We start from the raw sequence: 16,061 nt of genomic DNA on the forward strand, positions 1-16,061 counted from the left end.
TCGAACAATTCATTTCGAGAATATTCGTTATTCATTTTTTATTTAGTCTTCTGCGACTGTATAATAATAGTTTCACATTTTGTATTGAATTTTTTGAAATGTCAAATTTCTTCCTTCTTTTTTATTGCTACAGAGAAACACTGCATGTAATGGTTAATTTTATTTACTGCTTTTAGGATATTTTCTTTACAAACTATTGGCTCGTTACAATTGATTTTGCTTCGTCACTATAAATAATCATGTGGAAAACCAAAAAAAAAAATCACATACAATCTTGTACGATTAATCTGAATTTTTTACGATAAAGTATACAATTTTGTGTCAAATAAAGCATAACAATAAAGTAAAAGTAAGCTTTATTCAAATAGTTACTGATATTTTCTACAACATCAGTGCTATTGACTACCATTTCAATTTACACCCATTGGAAGTGGTTTTGTCGAGTAAATGGAGCTCAATTTTATTTTTGCCTTTCTGGATAAATTTTATAAAGCGTATCACAGAAACTTGCATCCAGAGCAATTATTTACAGGTTGTCCTTCTGTTATTGTGATGCTTGGCTGATTAACATCCTCTTCTGCAATTAAATTTGCTTGCCTTTGCTATACGAAAAAAATGAATAACTGGCATATTATCAACTTGAATGGAAAATATCGTATTTACTTTGATCACTCACCATCAATTCGGTTGCTAATAAATAGAATATGTCTTTGATATTTGTATTTTCTTTTGCGGATGTTTCCATAACAAATGATATTTCGGGTATATACTGACATAAAGCCTGAGCTTCGCTTAATTCAACCTGAAATCATTAAAAAAACATTGAATGAACATAATTAAATAGAGTTAAACAAATGTTTGTGTTTGATAAAACGGTGCAATTACTTCTCTCTCATCCTCCAAATCACATTTATTGCCAATTAAAATTAGAATAACATCAGAGGTAGTGTATCGGCGAACCTCTTCAATCCATCGTTGTATACTCAAAAATGTTGATCGTTTTGTAATATCGTATACTACAAAAAAACAACAAATTGGCAAACACGTATTATCAATGCGAATCATTTATATACTTGAAAATCATTATAGCTCTTCATTTTACCTATGATAACTCCATTGGCAGAACGATAATATGATTGAGTTATCGTCCGAAAACGTTCCTGTCGTATAAAGTAAAAAGAAAATACGTCATTCTAGAGCACTTTTAAATCTTTCATTAATGGAAAAATTTAATCACGTATTTTTTGGATAGAAAAAACAACATAGCAAAACTTATCTGCAGTATCCCAAAGGGTTATCTATAAATAATTGAAGAAAAAAAAATGCCGTTCAAATGGAAATTTATTTGTCGAATTACAGAAAAAAAACAATGAAAATTGATTTGGGCGGGAGATTGACTTACTTTAATTTTTTTGCCATCAATGTTGACCGTCTTCATAGAAAAATCAACGCCAATTGTATTCCCATGTCGTTCTTCATATTGGCCCGTTTTGAAACGTTGTACAACACATGTTTTTCCAGTACCACAGTCTCCGATCAATACAATTTTAAATAAATAATCAAATGTTTCGTCATACGTTGTCGAAAGCAGCGAATTCGGGCTACGAGATGTCATGATTACTTTTGCTTTGATTCCGCGTTTGAAAATTTCGTGCTTTTAACTCTTAACAAATTACTTACTAAATGAAATCTTTTCAAAAATTATCATATAGAAAATTGCTTATCGAATTTAAAAAAATACACATAAAGAAAACCAATCGACAATTTCGAACATAAATAATGATGTTTTGTTTGTTATTGAAAATATACCCAAGCAAATGAATGATTATTATTGTTTTTCATATTCATTTTTGACAGTTCTCAAGCATAGTGGGTTTTATCTGAGTCATGTCGTACGTCTATGAATTTGACAATGTCAATTTACTTCATTTGGTTCATTATATAACCTAACATTTCTTTATTGCGACTGTCGACGGTATTTAAGAACTTCAATTATTATTTATAATGCAAAGAAAGAAAAAATGTCGTATTTTAAATGAACATAACTCAAAAATACACGAATTTATTTGTAAATCAACATAGTAAGCATATTTCGCATTAATTTCTATGCACATAATATAAACGGGACTTAATCGAATAAGTATCCTTCGTGGAGAAACAGTTTGTGGTGTGTCGGCGAGATAAATACATGCATACATAAGAAAATTGTTTGTGATCGCATACTCACACAATGATATCAATAACATATGTATATGGGTTTCTTGTTGGTATACGTACAAATTCAATGAGAAAAAATGAGCAGTGTAGAGTTGTGCGATTGCCGCTTCTATGACGATACACACCATCAGACTTCTTATTCTATCTTTTTGCTTAAGTCTCTGTTTTTTTTTTTTCAGTGTGTTTTATAATACATGTAATTTTGCTTGGTGTGCATGCATTGACAGGAATGGTCGCAAAGAAGCTTGGCTTGCTTCTATTTTTCTAATAAATATTTTTGTTTGTATAAAAACAAAAGACGAACGAAAAAAGGAAAGCATTCAACGTCATTTGCATTTTATAAAAATAAAATTACATTTTTATTTGCACATGGTAAATGGTTGTCATCGATTTCTTTTATTGCAAATTATTTTCGGGGAGTGAGAGAGTGTGGAGGAAAGAGAAAAAGAGATAGAGAGAGAGCGGAAAATAGAGTAAGCCACATTATCGTTTATCGTCATTTTTATTATTATTTTCGAGAAAAAAAAATTATTCAATTTTTGGTTCTTATATTGCGATTGAAATTTTTATTTGGCGTTTGCAGAAATGGATAGAAAAGTGTACATTGCGACAGAGACATTTTTTTTTATTTTAAAATTTCGTGTTATGCTTATTAATACTTGATGATTGTTGTTGTCTTTTCAATTTAGATAACTTGAATCATTTTTGTTTTTGCTACAAAATGAAAATATGAAACGATATATAATTAATAACAATACAAATACAATATATAACTGATTATAAGTGAAATGGTGTACAAAATATATTTTAAAAAAAATTGCGCTACTAAATAAGCTGAAAAGGCAAATTGCTGAATTGACAAAAGAAAAAAAGAATTAATTTCCGAAATAAAGTTAACAAAAAAACAATGTGTGAAAAAAAATGATTTTTTTGGAATCGAATAGTTTTACATTTTTCTCGATGAGCGAATTTTAAATAAATTCGATTTATCGCATAAAGAATCTATTTTCTCAGTATATATGTGTGTATATGGAATTGAATTTGTGGAAATAAATGCTGCCTGAATCCATTTTAATTTACGATAATTTATAATTTAAACAGATTGCCAACGACAAAATGTGATGTAATTGTGTTGATTTATTGAATATATTCCTTTTTTTTCGTGTATTCTTATTGCTCACATTTTACCGTATACCGGCTCTCAGTGTCTCTCTCTCTTTCTTTCTCTCTTTTCTTCTTTGTTGCTGAGCTATGAATTTCAAACAAATAAGAAAAAAATAGTTTTGCATACATTGAATATATATCTGCCATTTTTAAACAAATCATTCATCGAATTTACTTTTTATTTATTTATTTTTTTTTTTGTGCTGGCTACACTAATTTCCTCTATGCCATAATATTCTTCTATGCTTATGATTAGATTTGATTTAAATTGTTTTCATGTGTGTAGTTGTTCATCTGCGACAAGTTTGCGAATATATTTTGGATGTATTTTCGGCCATTAGTTTTGGTTGCGTTTAAGAGCAAACATAATTTCATTTCTGTCGTAACATTATTTCACTGTGATTTATAATTCTTCATATAACTAAATAAAAAAATGACATTATGATAGAAGAAAAGTTATTTATTAATGACAAATCATGATGAAAAATTTCTTTGTATATTTGCAGGTGTTTATTAAATCTTCTTTGTTTTTTCCTTTGGTAAAATAAAAAAAAACAGGCCGTGAATAGAGAGAATTGAAATAGAGAGAGAGAAAGTGTTGAATTTCAATGGATCTGAATTCAATGGAGAGTGAGGAAAATTCGGTGGACCACGTTGATGATGGAAATTTATTAGAACCATTGAGTGAAGTGTCATTTTCGGAACGTGAAAAATCATTTTCAACAACAGTTACAACTGCAAAAGTAAACGCGCCAAAATCTACAAGCATCACCACTAATACAACTACAAATACCAGCAGCACCAGCACTGCTAAAGATTCAGAAATTTCATTGCCCGACGCTCGCGCAAGAGTATTGCATTTACAGCGTGTGCAACGAGGTTGCGGCAGCAGCGGTAGCGAAACAACAAAAAGTTCAAGCGGTACAAAGAAGCGAAACAGCAAAAGCCATTCGCACGATAAAGATAGCAACGAGAAAGAAGAAGAAACAGTTAGTTTGTCACTTGATTCACTAATTCGACGTGGCGTCATGAACGACATAAAAAAGGCAGCAAATTTCAAAAGCAATTTTAAATTTGGTAAGCCGGATGCCTCCTATTGGAATTCCTTTTATAAATTTCTTATATATTATCCAATATTTTTCTAAAAAAAATTTCTTCTTCAAAACTTCGATATAAATGCACTTTTTTTTGGGTCAATTTAGGTAAGCCGGATGACGATATTTCATTGCGTGTAAATCCTTCAGCTAATTTATTTTATGAACACTCAAATGAAGCGTATTCAGATTCGGAATCAGACACATACGAATCGAGCGGTGAACGAGATGGCAGCGATGAGCCCAAATTTGGTGTAACAAGTAACGGTAATATTACGAATGGCAATGGAATGGACAATGACGAACATGCGGCAATTGTGAAACGAAAACGCGGCCGACCACCACTAACCGAAGAAGAAAAATCGGAACGTGCCGCCCAAAAGGAAGCATTACGTCTACAAAATCGCTCGATGCAATCACAGGTTGATGATTTTTCAATGGCAATGGGACACAGTATTTTCCATGCTAGTTCGCCGAAAAAACGAGGACGACCGCCCAAAAATCGGTATGTAACATTTCTTAATTCAACGACACAAAGTGAACAAGATTCGCACAATGAATCAACATCCCAACTGGATGAAAGTGCAAATACATCGGAATTTCAGCCAATAAAGAAAAAACGTGGCCGAAAACCAAAAAGCTATTATTTGGAATTGGCCGCACGAGCAAATGAATCGGGTGCAAGCGTTGATGGCGGTCAAAATGGTACCGATGTCAGTAACATAAGTAACGAACCATCACCCGCACCAACATCGGCCCCAAATGTTCCGATCGAATGGAAGAAACGTGGACGCAAGCCCAAATTTATGGAAACCTATTTTGTTAAATTGGAGCAACAACAGCAACAGCAACAACAACAACAAGAAGAAGAACAAGATGATGAACAACAACAACAACAACAACAACAGCAACAACAAGAAGATCAACAGAGCCCAAGCGTTTCGAATCAAATTGTTAAAAAGAAACGTGGACGTAAACCGAAAAGTTACTATCTGCAACAAATGATGGAACAAGCCAATGAATCGGCACCAGCCATTTTGCAAAACACAAGTTATGAAGACGAAGGTTTGCAAGCGGCCAAACAAACACAGCCAATGTCTGCGAATACATCAATGGATTTCAGCATTTATGCAAATAAACGAGGCAGAAAACCAAAAGCATATTATGAGCATTTAGCATCTCTTAAACAAGATCCGGACACAAATAGTTCGATTGTATCGCAAGTTGAAAGCATTGGAAATGCTCCGGACACTAGTATTTTATCAAATGAACCACCAGCCAAAAAGAAGCGCGGCCGAAAGCCAAAGAGTTACTACTGGGATTTACAATTACAGCAAGCGGCAGAAAACCAAAGCACATCTATGTCACAATCGAATATAACCGGTGATAGTGTGCCCAGTCCGAATCGATTGAGCACTGAGTATGACAGACAAGCTGAATCTTCTGCCACACAAAGTCTCTTGCCAACAAAACCATTACCAAAGTCAGCAATTCGAACATACATTCATCGACCGTACGTACGACGAATTATCCCACAGCAGAAGATTTTCCGACGACCGGTAAGAATACAAATTACAGAATAAATAGTCAATAATTTTCATAAAGTGTGAGTTTTCGTTTTTTCAATATTCATTTTTTTACATTTGATTTATTAAGGGCCACGATATACCACTTGTTGGATTACCGTTCAAAAAGAAGAGAGGTCGAAAACCGAAAAACTACCAACCACATCTCGATGAACAATTGGTTGAATCAAATCAAAGTGGTAAGATAATTTAGAAAATAAAGAAGCGTTTTCATGCATAAATATGTAAATTAAAAAAAAAAATGGTTTCAGGACTTATGGATACGTCTGAAAGAAAACAGCAGCCGCAAAATTTACAGGCATTGCAAGAACGAAATCGTGTATTACTCGATTTATATGAGAAGCGTGGCGACGAAATCCGGACTTACAAGCAACGCATCGCAAATTTGATAAATGATAAAGTTGAACAAAGCGTTGACATTAATTCATTGTCATGGACGAATATGGAATTATGTAAAGCGTTTAGCTTGCAACGATTAAACATTCCGTTATTTAATTATTTACGAGATAAATTTTCAATTCCGATGCCAAGCACCGATGACGTTCGCAAGTTTGTAAATAACATTCAATTGGTACGTGGTATCCAGAGTACAATGTTACAAATACTTGATTGTGATGGTCAAATTCATGAAGATCATGAAAAATTGACCATACTTCAAATCAGTTACATTAAAACAGCCGAAATATATGAATATGATGAGCAAAAAGATCTCATTTTGGGTCCACACAAATATATGACATTGATTATTGCGCGTGGATTGTACAAAGACTGGGCACAAGTTGTGTATTTCAATTTCGATACACGTGTTACAAAACAACAACTGAATGGTGTGATTGAGGCATTGCACAAAATTGACTTTCCCGTCATTGCACTATCAAGCAATTTTGAAGAAGAAAAATCAGATATTTTCGCCGATTTATCAATAAATTACGGCAAAGGAGTCTTTCCACATCCCATTACACAAGAGAAAATTCATTGTTTCTATTATTTGGATGATATGCTACAAGCGACAAATGCACACTTCTTCGGTGGCCACTTAACTATCGATGACAACCAACAAACCAAGCAGCCGATCAATAAACAAGTAATGCCCATTTTTATTTCATTTTTATTTTGTTTATTTACATTTTTAGAATTGCTTTCATAAATAATAATGACTAAATGAATATGTGTTTTTAATGTAATTACAGGCTGTAATGCAAGCCATCCACAAAAATTACCGTCGCATTCCAATTCCGCGTGAATTGCTTGCATGGACCGATAATGATATTAATAACGTCGACGCAATTCATACATTTTTTTCACAATTTACAATCAATTTGATGCGAATTAGTTTGCCAATTGATGATCGATCTACAAAGAATGTCACCGAATTTATTAGCATCATGAAATCATATTCGGAACTAATGAACCGACCGCAATGTATTGATTCTGATGTGGATACAGTTAATTTTGATAGATATATGGATTTTCAAAATAAGCGACTCGACAAAATTCATGCTCGTCTGTTCAAATTGGACTATGCGAATACGACCGAAGGTACACGAAAGAAATTCCGTGAAGCAATGATGATGTCAATTGTATCGTTGAAAATGTTACGCAAATCGGTGATGTCAAAGTATAAGAATTCAACATTCTCAACGGAAGCGATCACAAATGAAATAACACGGACCAAATTAAATGACCTGATCAATAAGTACAGTTTCAAGCGTGTTATGCCACCAACACAACTATTTCGTATTATTAAGGATATTTTCTTGGGCGAAAATTGTTCCGTTAAAATTGAATCGAATGTTACATTCTTTTTCAATGGTGCTGTCACCGCTGCTGAAGTGAATGGCCGCAATGAAACATTCTATGTTGCCGCATTAATCCATTGGATATGCGAAACATATGCAAAAAAATATCCAGACTCAATGGATATAAAAGATCTGAAGCGTAAATTGAAGAAGGTCGAAGAAACATTTTGTACCGTACAGAATCCAAATTTTCGCGTATGCGAAAATGTTGTGAATAAAATAACAAAAGATTTAATCGAAACGAATGCATTCGATCCATCATTGAACGAATTTATTCGTTTGTATATTATTCAACGTCATTTACTTCGTATAAAATATTTCAATGAAAATCACATAAACCGCGTTGCAATGTCCGTTCAGATGACCATTAACCTCGAAGAATAATAACTATATACGCATAAATAAACACCCACACACACACACACACACATACACACAACTCTACAAAAACAAAACCATACAACGGTCACTTGAAAAAGAGAAAAAATAACGTCTTTTTCTTATGAAACAAAATACACAAATCAAAACGATCATTTTTTTTAAAATGCATAAAAATAACTCATTTTTCACAATGTTTTTTTTTTCTTTCAATTTGCATTGATTTTTTTTAAATCAACTTTCATCCCACATCGGACAATTAATAACACAACATACAAATATAAAGAGAATAAAGAAAATAAGAGCAGTAATTAACGTAATTTTTGAATTTGATTCAGTTTTTATAAGCCATTTAATTAGTGTTTACAGTACAACACTTTTTCTTTGTGTCCAAAAAAATGGAATTCATTCATTTTTTTATTTTTTTGGAATAAGGGAAAAAGGAAATGATTTTATGTAAAGTAGCAAATAACAACAATTTATAGTAAATTAATAATAATATAAAATATTTGTTTAAAGGAACCAATAAAAATAACAACAAGAACAAAACAATCATGTGATTTGTACATTGGAATCAATTGTGTTTTCTTTTCAAAAAATTCCATTTTAGCATCAATAATTAAACGGACGGAACATTTTTGCAGTTATTTGATGTATTTTATGATGCCAATCCTTTTACAATAATAACGGGATACATGACCGGTGCTATACTGTATGCAGTTTATATATGCACTATGCATTAATGCTGTCGGTTGCGTTGTATTTCATTTGGCGTTAAAATTCACCACTTACACCACACATACACGTTTGACACAATGACATTTAATAATTGACGTGTATGATATTGAAACAGTTTTTTTTGTTTGCATTTTGTTTATAAGATAGTTAGAAAGCATTTCTATTTATTATTAAAAGATTTTCGAACGTATTTATAAAATAACATTTAGACAACACAAATGGCTACTAAATTAGAAATAAATATTCGCACATTGATTGTTCAATGTGAGGATTTAGTGAAAGATGATACAAATAATTGGCTACTTAAGAAATATATTAAATCATTGGACACTATGATTAAGGAGTTAGAGGATGGTGAAGAGTAAGTGTAGTTATTTTCCATTGTAATGATCGTTTATTCAATAAAAAAAAAACATTTGTGTTTAGAAAGCCGAAAGCATCAACTATTGATGAATACAAAACAAGATGCCGAACGTTGAAAGAGCAAACAAACTATGTTGAACCACCAAAATTGAGTGACCAATTCAAATTAAAATCGACAGAGTCTGGTAATCATATTGTCAGAGAAATGAATCAAATACATGATGCGAAGTATGCAAAATCATTACGTCGTGATTTATTGGGGGTGAGTGGAACGGATCCAAATAATACGGTGCGACAACGTGTGAAAAGCAGTACAACGGGAAGCGGAGACGATATGAATGAATCGATAAAACATCATACGAATATGCAAGAGAAAATTGCCGAAGATATGCTTGCATTGACCAGAAATCTAAGGGAACAAACCGAAATTGCAAATCGAATCATTCGAAAGGACACTGATGTATGTCACTTAATTCGATTCGAAACCATTTGAATTTTTAATACAATTTTTTTTCTTTCGCTCAATTGAATTCAATTTTATACGCAGATTGTCAGCAAATCGAGCAATTTATCGGATATGAATTATTCTGCGTTGAATAAAGAAACGACCATACTTAAAGAACATTCAGCAAGAGCGTGCAAATGGTGGATGTGGATTATGCTCGGAGTAGTAATGATTACATTCATCTGTAAGTGTACTGTTCTCATAAAATGAAGCAGTCTTCTGAATTACTTTCATTCTTATGACACGTTTCTTTTTATCATTGCAGCTATGGTTTTGTTTATGAAAATTATGAAGAAACCAAAATCGTAATTTCGATTTGGATCGTTTTATGCCTCTTGATGAGTCTATGGAATCACAATTGAATACGAAAATCGATTGTACATTACCTTGAATTGCAAATGTTCCTGGTTTTTTGTTGTTTTTAATTTATAAATAAACTCACCAAGAAAAAATCATACGCCTTAATCTCAGTGGTTTGTTTTTAATTGATGCATTTTTGGTTTATGTGTGACCTCACATTTGTCGATCTGAAATTTAAAAGTGCTACAAAGAAAGTCGAGTAGTTTGTATTTTAATTTGCCATTGAACTTGTGGTTTTTTATTTGAGTTGTTAAGCTACAATGCTTAAATTACAATTAACATCAATGATCCAATTCCAAAAATATGTGATAATTTGTGATTTATTTGTTGTTACTGCTGTTGATTTGGTTTTGTTTTTCATATTTTGAAATGGGAATATGTTTGATAGACAATTTTCTTTTAGTTTTTATTTATTTCTCTTATTCTTTATTGAATTTTGAATTTCAATGAAGGTTTAATGGAAAAAAAAATAATTAGGTTTTATGAACGAAGTATTTTGTTTGTTTCGTCCGTGGTTTTGTACAACCAATTTAATGTTTTATATTTATTTCACTTGTTCTGAATGCGCACAAAATTGATCTTAGACTACGTTGAATAGCAAGAGATGATGATGAGCTACAATATTACACATTATATATTACTTTTTCAAGTTCATTTTTTTTCCTTAATTGTTTGTTTATTTATTTTTTACTACCAATACTTTTTTTTCACGTTAAGTTAATTTTGTTTCGAAATTGTCAGTTTCGTAAATCGTACGACTTTTTGGTTGTGGTGGGGAAAATAGTTTGAATCACTAAAAATCATAGTGAAGGGAATCACAATGGAAATGAAAGAAAAAACGAAAAACAAATGGAGCACTTTAAATCTTACTGACATTCCTGAAAATGCAAAACTTAGAACAATACTCTGCGTTCCAGCGATCAATTTCGTATTGTGAGCGTATTCAAAGTAAGTAAAAATAAATGAAATGACGGAAAATATGATCAGTTGATGTATCGAATACCAGTTCAATTTCAATTGATCTTTTTTTACATGCATGTTTTTTTAAAACTTTCTTCCATCGTTTGTATGTGTGTATGTGTATGTTTTTAAAATTTCTTCAAGCATTTTATAAATAAGTTCGTGTTTTGTTTTCCTCACATTTGCGAGTTTGTTGTATTTGTTTTTAATCAATTTTTTGTTTGTTTAGTAGAAGAGCTACATATGTACAATTGTACATAAGACCCATTCATGAGCTGGCCACATTCATACCGGCATTTTAAATGAGAATTCATTACCATTTTTTTATTTTCAAATTGTTTGTAATACCTTCTTTCAAAAAAAAAAATCCTAGCAAACGAAAATTCACGTGAAAATTGAAGGAGAAACTAAATCATCGAGCCATTAATAATAAATACACAAGAAATTAAGAATTATACGATAAAGATCACCCGAAATTTGTTATTCACTTTGTAAAAGTAACGATTAAATGTGATTTTTCTTCTTCTTCTTTTTTTATCTTTCGCGACAAGAGTACATTTTTGAGAGAACACAGTTCAGTTTTTCTTTTCTCGTTTTGTTTTTTTTCGCTTAGGTACGTACGGTTTGCTTTTAAAAAATAAATTCTAGACAATCATTTCATTTTTGGCGCGGACCATAAACAATTTTACGGCTTGATTGTGCCAAAAGAGCACCGTTCTCTGCACATATCTCTGCTGATAAATGTTTGGTATTTTTCAATTAAACATTCCAAAAATTAAAATCAATCGATGGAGAGGAAAATCTTTTAAAAAAATTGTCGATATCGTTGCTTTCAATGTTGAATCGAACTTCTGATATCTCTTTCTCTCCATCGAGTGGCAATTAACTCAAGGTGTACTTAGATGGAATTTACGTTTTGTATTCAGTGCCAAAAGATATTTATTTCTTCTTCTTCTTCTTCTTTTTATTGATGTTCGGTGTGGATGTCTGAGTGTTATAATATTTTTTATGCTTAAATCGTTTGTTTCGTTTTGGCTGCTTTTTTTGTTAATAATTCGACTATTTTGACACTTGAACTGCAATTCCACTACTACTATTTCCGCGTTAATATACATTTAAAAAAAAAATCCGGAATTTCCACTGAATTGTGATTTGAAATTTATATCGTTACTTGGATTCACTATCTCAAAGTTGATTTACTCTTTTAATTAACTTAAACAACTAAATTTGTTTTAAATAACACCTATTCGCATAACATTCTTTTAAAAAGTTTTATCTCTCTCTCTTTCTCTCTTTTTCTCATTATTTTTTTCAATTTCTCGGTATTTATTTTCTTCATGTTTGTCATCATTGTCAGTAGTTTAATTATAATTATAGATTAATAGATAAATTACGGAAAAAAATATATGAGACAAAAAAAAAAAGATTCAAAATTTCTATATTCTAAAAAGGTCGGTAAAATTAAATGTACGCGCGACGAACCGAAGGATTTTGGGGACGAATCCTGTATTTTGATAAATTTACGATATATATTAACTTTTGTTACAATTCAGATTTTTATTTTATTTTATACAATTGGTTTGAAAAACGCGACGCGAAAATATACCGACGATCACCCGAATGTTTCCCCTTACGATTAATATTATAAATTATGTTATATGCATTTTTTGTTGATTCATCTTTATCTCCACGTGTTCTTCTTGCATTTTTGTCTGTTTGTTTAAATTAAACATTTAGATATTTGTTTACAAAGCACTTTGTTTCGATCACCGGAAGAAAGCTAAATAAACGACGCGATCTATATTTGTGTATTTTGTTTAATTATTTTCACTCAGTTTTAGTTTTTATGTTAGATTTTTAATTCATTTATTTTAACGGCACGGATGGAAACGCGGTAACTGGCTATCTTGCATTTATTTATTTCTCTTTTAATTTTTATACATTTTAATTTTTAATTGGATTTTATATTAAATGTTTTTTCTTTTTAAATTAAATTAAATTTAAAACGCAAAAAACGCGGTAAAAACGAAACATATTCCGATTTTGGAGCATTTGATATTTAAATTGTATTCATCATACCGTTTAAGATTAAGAACATCGAAATTAACAATTCTATAAAAAAAATTCTCTGTTTTGTGTATGTGTTTTTTTGTTTGTTTCTTCTCTTTTTACAGTTTTTAAGTTTAGAATAAGCATTTCATTTAATAAATAACTATCTAACATTACAAGTATAGAATCTGTTTGCCCCAAAATATGTTGCTGAACTACATTGTTTTATTTTCTTTCTATTTTTTATATTCTGTATGCATTTTATCAAAATGTGGAAATTGTATTCGATTTTAATTTAAATAATTCGTTGAAGTGGATCCCCAATCGAATGGAGATTTTTAGGGTGAAAATTGAATAAAATTTCAATATTTTGATATTTCATACAATTTATGCTTTTGTTCTCTTCAATTTGTATTTCTTTATTTTGCTTTTTAATTCAGTCTTTCTTGTAACTTCAGTTACAAACTCTACCCATGCAGTGTGTAAACTTTTCATTTTGTGTATCTGAATTGTGACTTAAGCTCTTTATAACTTTATAATTGTTTTTTTTCCTCTCTCTTTCGATATTTTGTCCTTTTTGTATTTTTTGGGGCAATACATGGCACATGTTCATTTTGCTTACACCGTTTGTTTAAAAAGTTTTTTATCCGAGCTTAAAAACAAGTATAAAAAACTAAACTGAGATTTATACACAAAAATATACATATAGACTCAGCCATTTTTTGTCACTTTTTTTTAAATGGGTTTGCGTATGTATTGTATGTGAGATATATTTAATACATATATAAAACGAAAACGGTTGACCAATACAAAATTAGATGCTTTAAATAAAAAATGCTCAAAATCGGTGAGTGTTGAAACAAGATATAATATTTTTGTTCAACGAAACACGAAAATGTTTCGGATTTTCTTGTATTTTAATGCGAGGTGACGCGAATACCGAACCCGAAGTAAAATGTAACGTGAAGTAAATTATTTGTTTTCACTTCTTTTTTTTTATTTTTAAAACGCGTTTTCAGTTTATATGAAATTTATTTATTTTAATTTTTTTGTTTATTTTTTATACGTTTCACGTGTTTTAATTTATTTACAAATTTGTATTTATTTTTATACCGACTCATTTTATTCAATAGAATGAAGTTTAGAGAATAATAGAATTTTATTTTTCGTGTGTGTGTATGTGTGTTTTGATGGAATCTCTAATTTGTGTAGTGTTGTGTGTACATGATTGTGTCTGGATTTTGGTGTGTTGTATTAATAATCGTTTTTCATTGTTACTTTTTTTTATCACATAATCATCGAATAATCATAATCATTTGTCGTATGTGCTTAGGTTAAATAAGGTGCGCTAACTATGTGTGTTCTCCCCTAAGTCGATAAAGGTTTTGTTGTATATTTTTTTTTGTGTTGTGAACATTGTTTTTCTCTTTTAATTAATGATTTAAAAAAAAAAACCAACAACAAAATATTTGTTTGTTAATTATTAGAAAATTCTTTTTACAGTAAATTGGATGGTATTTATGTTGTTCTTTTTTTATTATTCTTTAAATTTGTGTTTGTTCTATTTACGAAAAAATAGTACGGAAAATGTGTCAGAATTATTATGTGTGTGTTTATTTTGTTCATTTTGGTCATCTGATGCAGTTTGCTTAATTGATGCTATCCGTGAATCTTTCTTATCTAAAAATGTAATTTTTTTTATACACAGAAACCTGTTGATATTGAATTAGTTGCAATTCTCGTTAACGATAAGTCTTTTCTCTTCAATTCCACAAAGAAAAATAAATGATTGAATTAAAGCTACAGAACATTGAATAGATAAGCTAATCATTTTATTGGCAACAATGGACAGAAACTGTGGACAGAGTATATGGAAAGTAAGAAAATGTTGGATTTTTTTTTTTACAAAAATAAGTAAATTGAAAAAGCAAAATATAGTTTTGGCAACGTACTATGAATAATAATGAAAAAAAAAACGATAGCATTAGAAGATGAGCCTTTTTGATATAAATGAAGTGAAGAAAACAAGAACTTCTTCTAGTTACTGCTCCAACAATTAACAATAAAATGTATTTTTGCTCATAAAATTACGTTCATCTATTCTGCATTAATAATATTTGTTTGAGATTGTGTCAAAAATAAATGATTCATCTGTTCCACTTTTAGTTTATGTTCACTTTGCATTTAAAAAAAAAGATCACCATTTCTCGGTTGTTAATAATAATAATTGTTTTGTGTTTCATTTATGTTGTTTTTTTAAATACACGACACATTTTACTATACAAATCGACACTTAGCACATGCAACACCAGTCTGTACAAGGATGTATTCAAACTAAACTCTACAGAGATGCGTCATTTTTTTCAGTTTCATTTTAAAATTTCAATCAGACCATTTCACATTCATTCAATGATACAATTTTCAAATTAAGTTTGCTTGGTAATAATGTTTGATAGCATATCCAATGAAAACGACAAGTATCTATTGAGCCAATTAGTGTTTTCAAATGAAATGAAACAAATGGCTTAAGCCAACGCACATCGATGAATATTTATAAAAGCAATGGACGAATTGAGTAGACAATTCGCACGGAAAACAATATGTTTCTTTATTTTACTTGAATGATTTTGGATGAGCTATAAGAGATAATCGATACCGAAATCGAGTCTATGGATTAGTATTGGGAACGTGTTACTTTGAAAATGGATGCTTTATGACATGCAACTAATGGTTTGTTTAGTACATTCTTTCTCTATTTCTTTATCGAAACTACTGATATAATTGACAATTCAATTAAATACGTGGAACTCATGTATACCACGCAGTATATCGTGAAATAAAATTAATT

The 16,061-nt window shown here is 30.6% G+C and overlaps 3 protein-coding genes across 6 annotated transcripts; 2 read left to right on the forward strand and 1 right to left on the reverse strand.

The window, feature by feature from the left end:
• Nucleotides 1-282: 282 nt before the first annotated feature.
• On the reverse strand, nt 283-1,835 carry LOC116345643 (ras-related protein Rab-43). Its single transcript, XM_031775182.1, has 6 exons — nt 1,403-1,835; nt 1,277-1,298; nt 1,103-1,165; nt 886-1,016; nt 677-802; nt 283-602 (listed from the first exon to the last, which is right to left on the reverse strand). The coding sequence occupies exons 1-6, from the start codon at nt 1,613-1,615 to the stop codon at nt 498-500; spliced, it is 660 nt and encodes a 219-aa protein (XP_031631042.1). The 5' UTR covers nt 1,616-1,835; the 3' UTR covers nt 283-497.
• A 583-nt stretch (nt 1,836-2,418) lies between these two features.
• Nucleotides 2,419-8,370, forward strand: LOC116345642. Of its 4 annotated transcripts, none has more exons than XM_031775178.1 (6): nt 2,419-2,690; nt 3,888-4,458; nt 4,584-6,034; nt 6,132-6,240; nt 6,313-7,145; nt 7,252-8,370. In XM_031775178.1, exons 2-6 carry the CDS (start codon nt 3,990-3,992, stop codon nt 8,242-8,244), a joined length of 3,855 nt encoding a protein of 1,284 aa, XP_031631038.1. In that variant the 5' UTR covers nt 2,419-2,690; nt 3,888-3,989; the 3' UTR covers nt 8,245-8,370. The 4 variants fall into 4 exon arrangements, with proteins under 4 accessions (XP_031631038.1, XP_031631041.1, XP_031631039.1 ...); XM_031775181.1 differs by having other exon boundaries at nt 4,656-6,034; XM_031775179.1 differs by having other exon boundaries at nt 3,940-4,458.
• A 720-nt stretch (nt 8,371-9,090) lies between these two features.
• On the forward strand, nt 9,091-10,309 carry LOC116345800 (vesicle transport protein USE1). Its single transcript, XM_031775488.1, has 4 exons — nt 9,091-9,337; nt 9,403-9,799; nt 9,887-10,028; nt 10,110-10,309. Exons 1-4 carry the CDS (start codon nt 9,195-9,197, stop codon nt 10,151-10,153), a joined length of 726 nt encoding a protein of 241 aa, XP_031631348.1. The 5' UTR covers nt 9,091-9,194; the 3' UTR covers nt 10,154-10,309.
• The last annotated feature ends 5,752 nt before the right edge of the window (nt 10,310-16,061 follow it).

This window comes from Contarinia nasturtii, unplaced genomic scaffold (genome assembly GCF_009176525.2).
Source record: "Contarinia nasturtii isolate CC-2019 unplaced genomic scaffold, AAFC_CNas_1.1 Cnas_scaffold_1371, whole genome shotgun sequence".
Lineage (NCBI taxonomy): Eukaryota > Metazoa > Arthropoda > Insecta > Diptera > Cecidomyiidae > Contarinia > Contarinia nasturtii.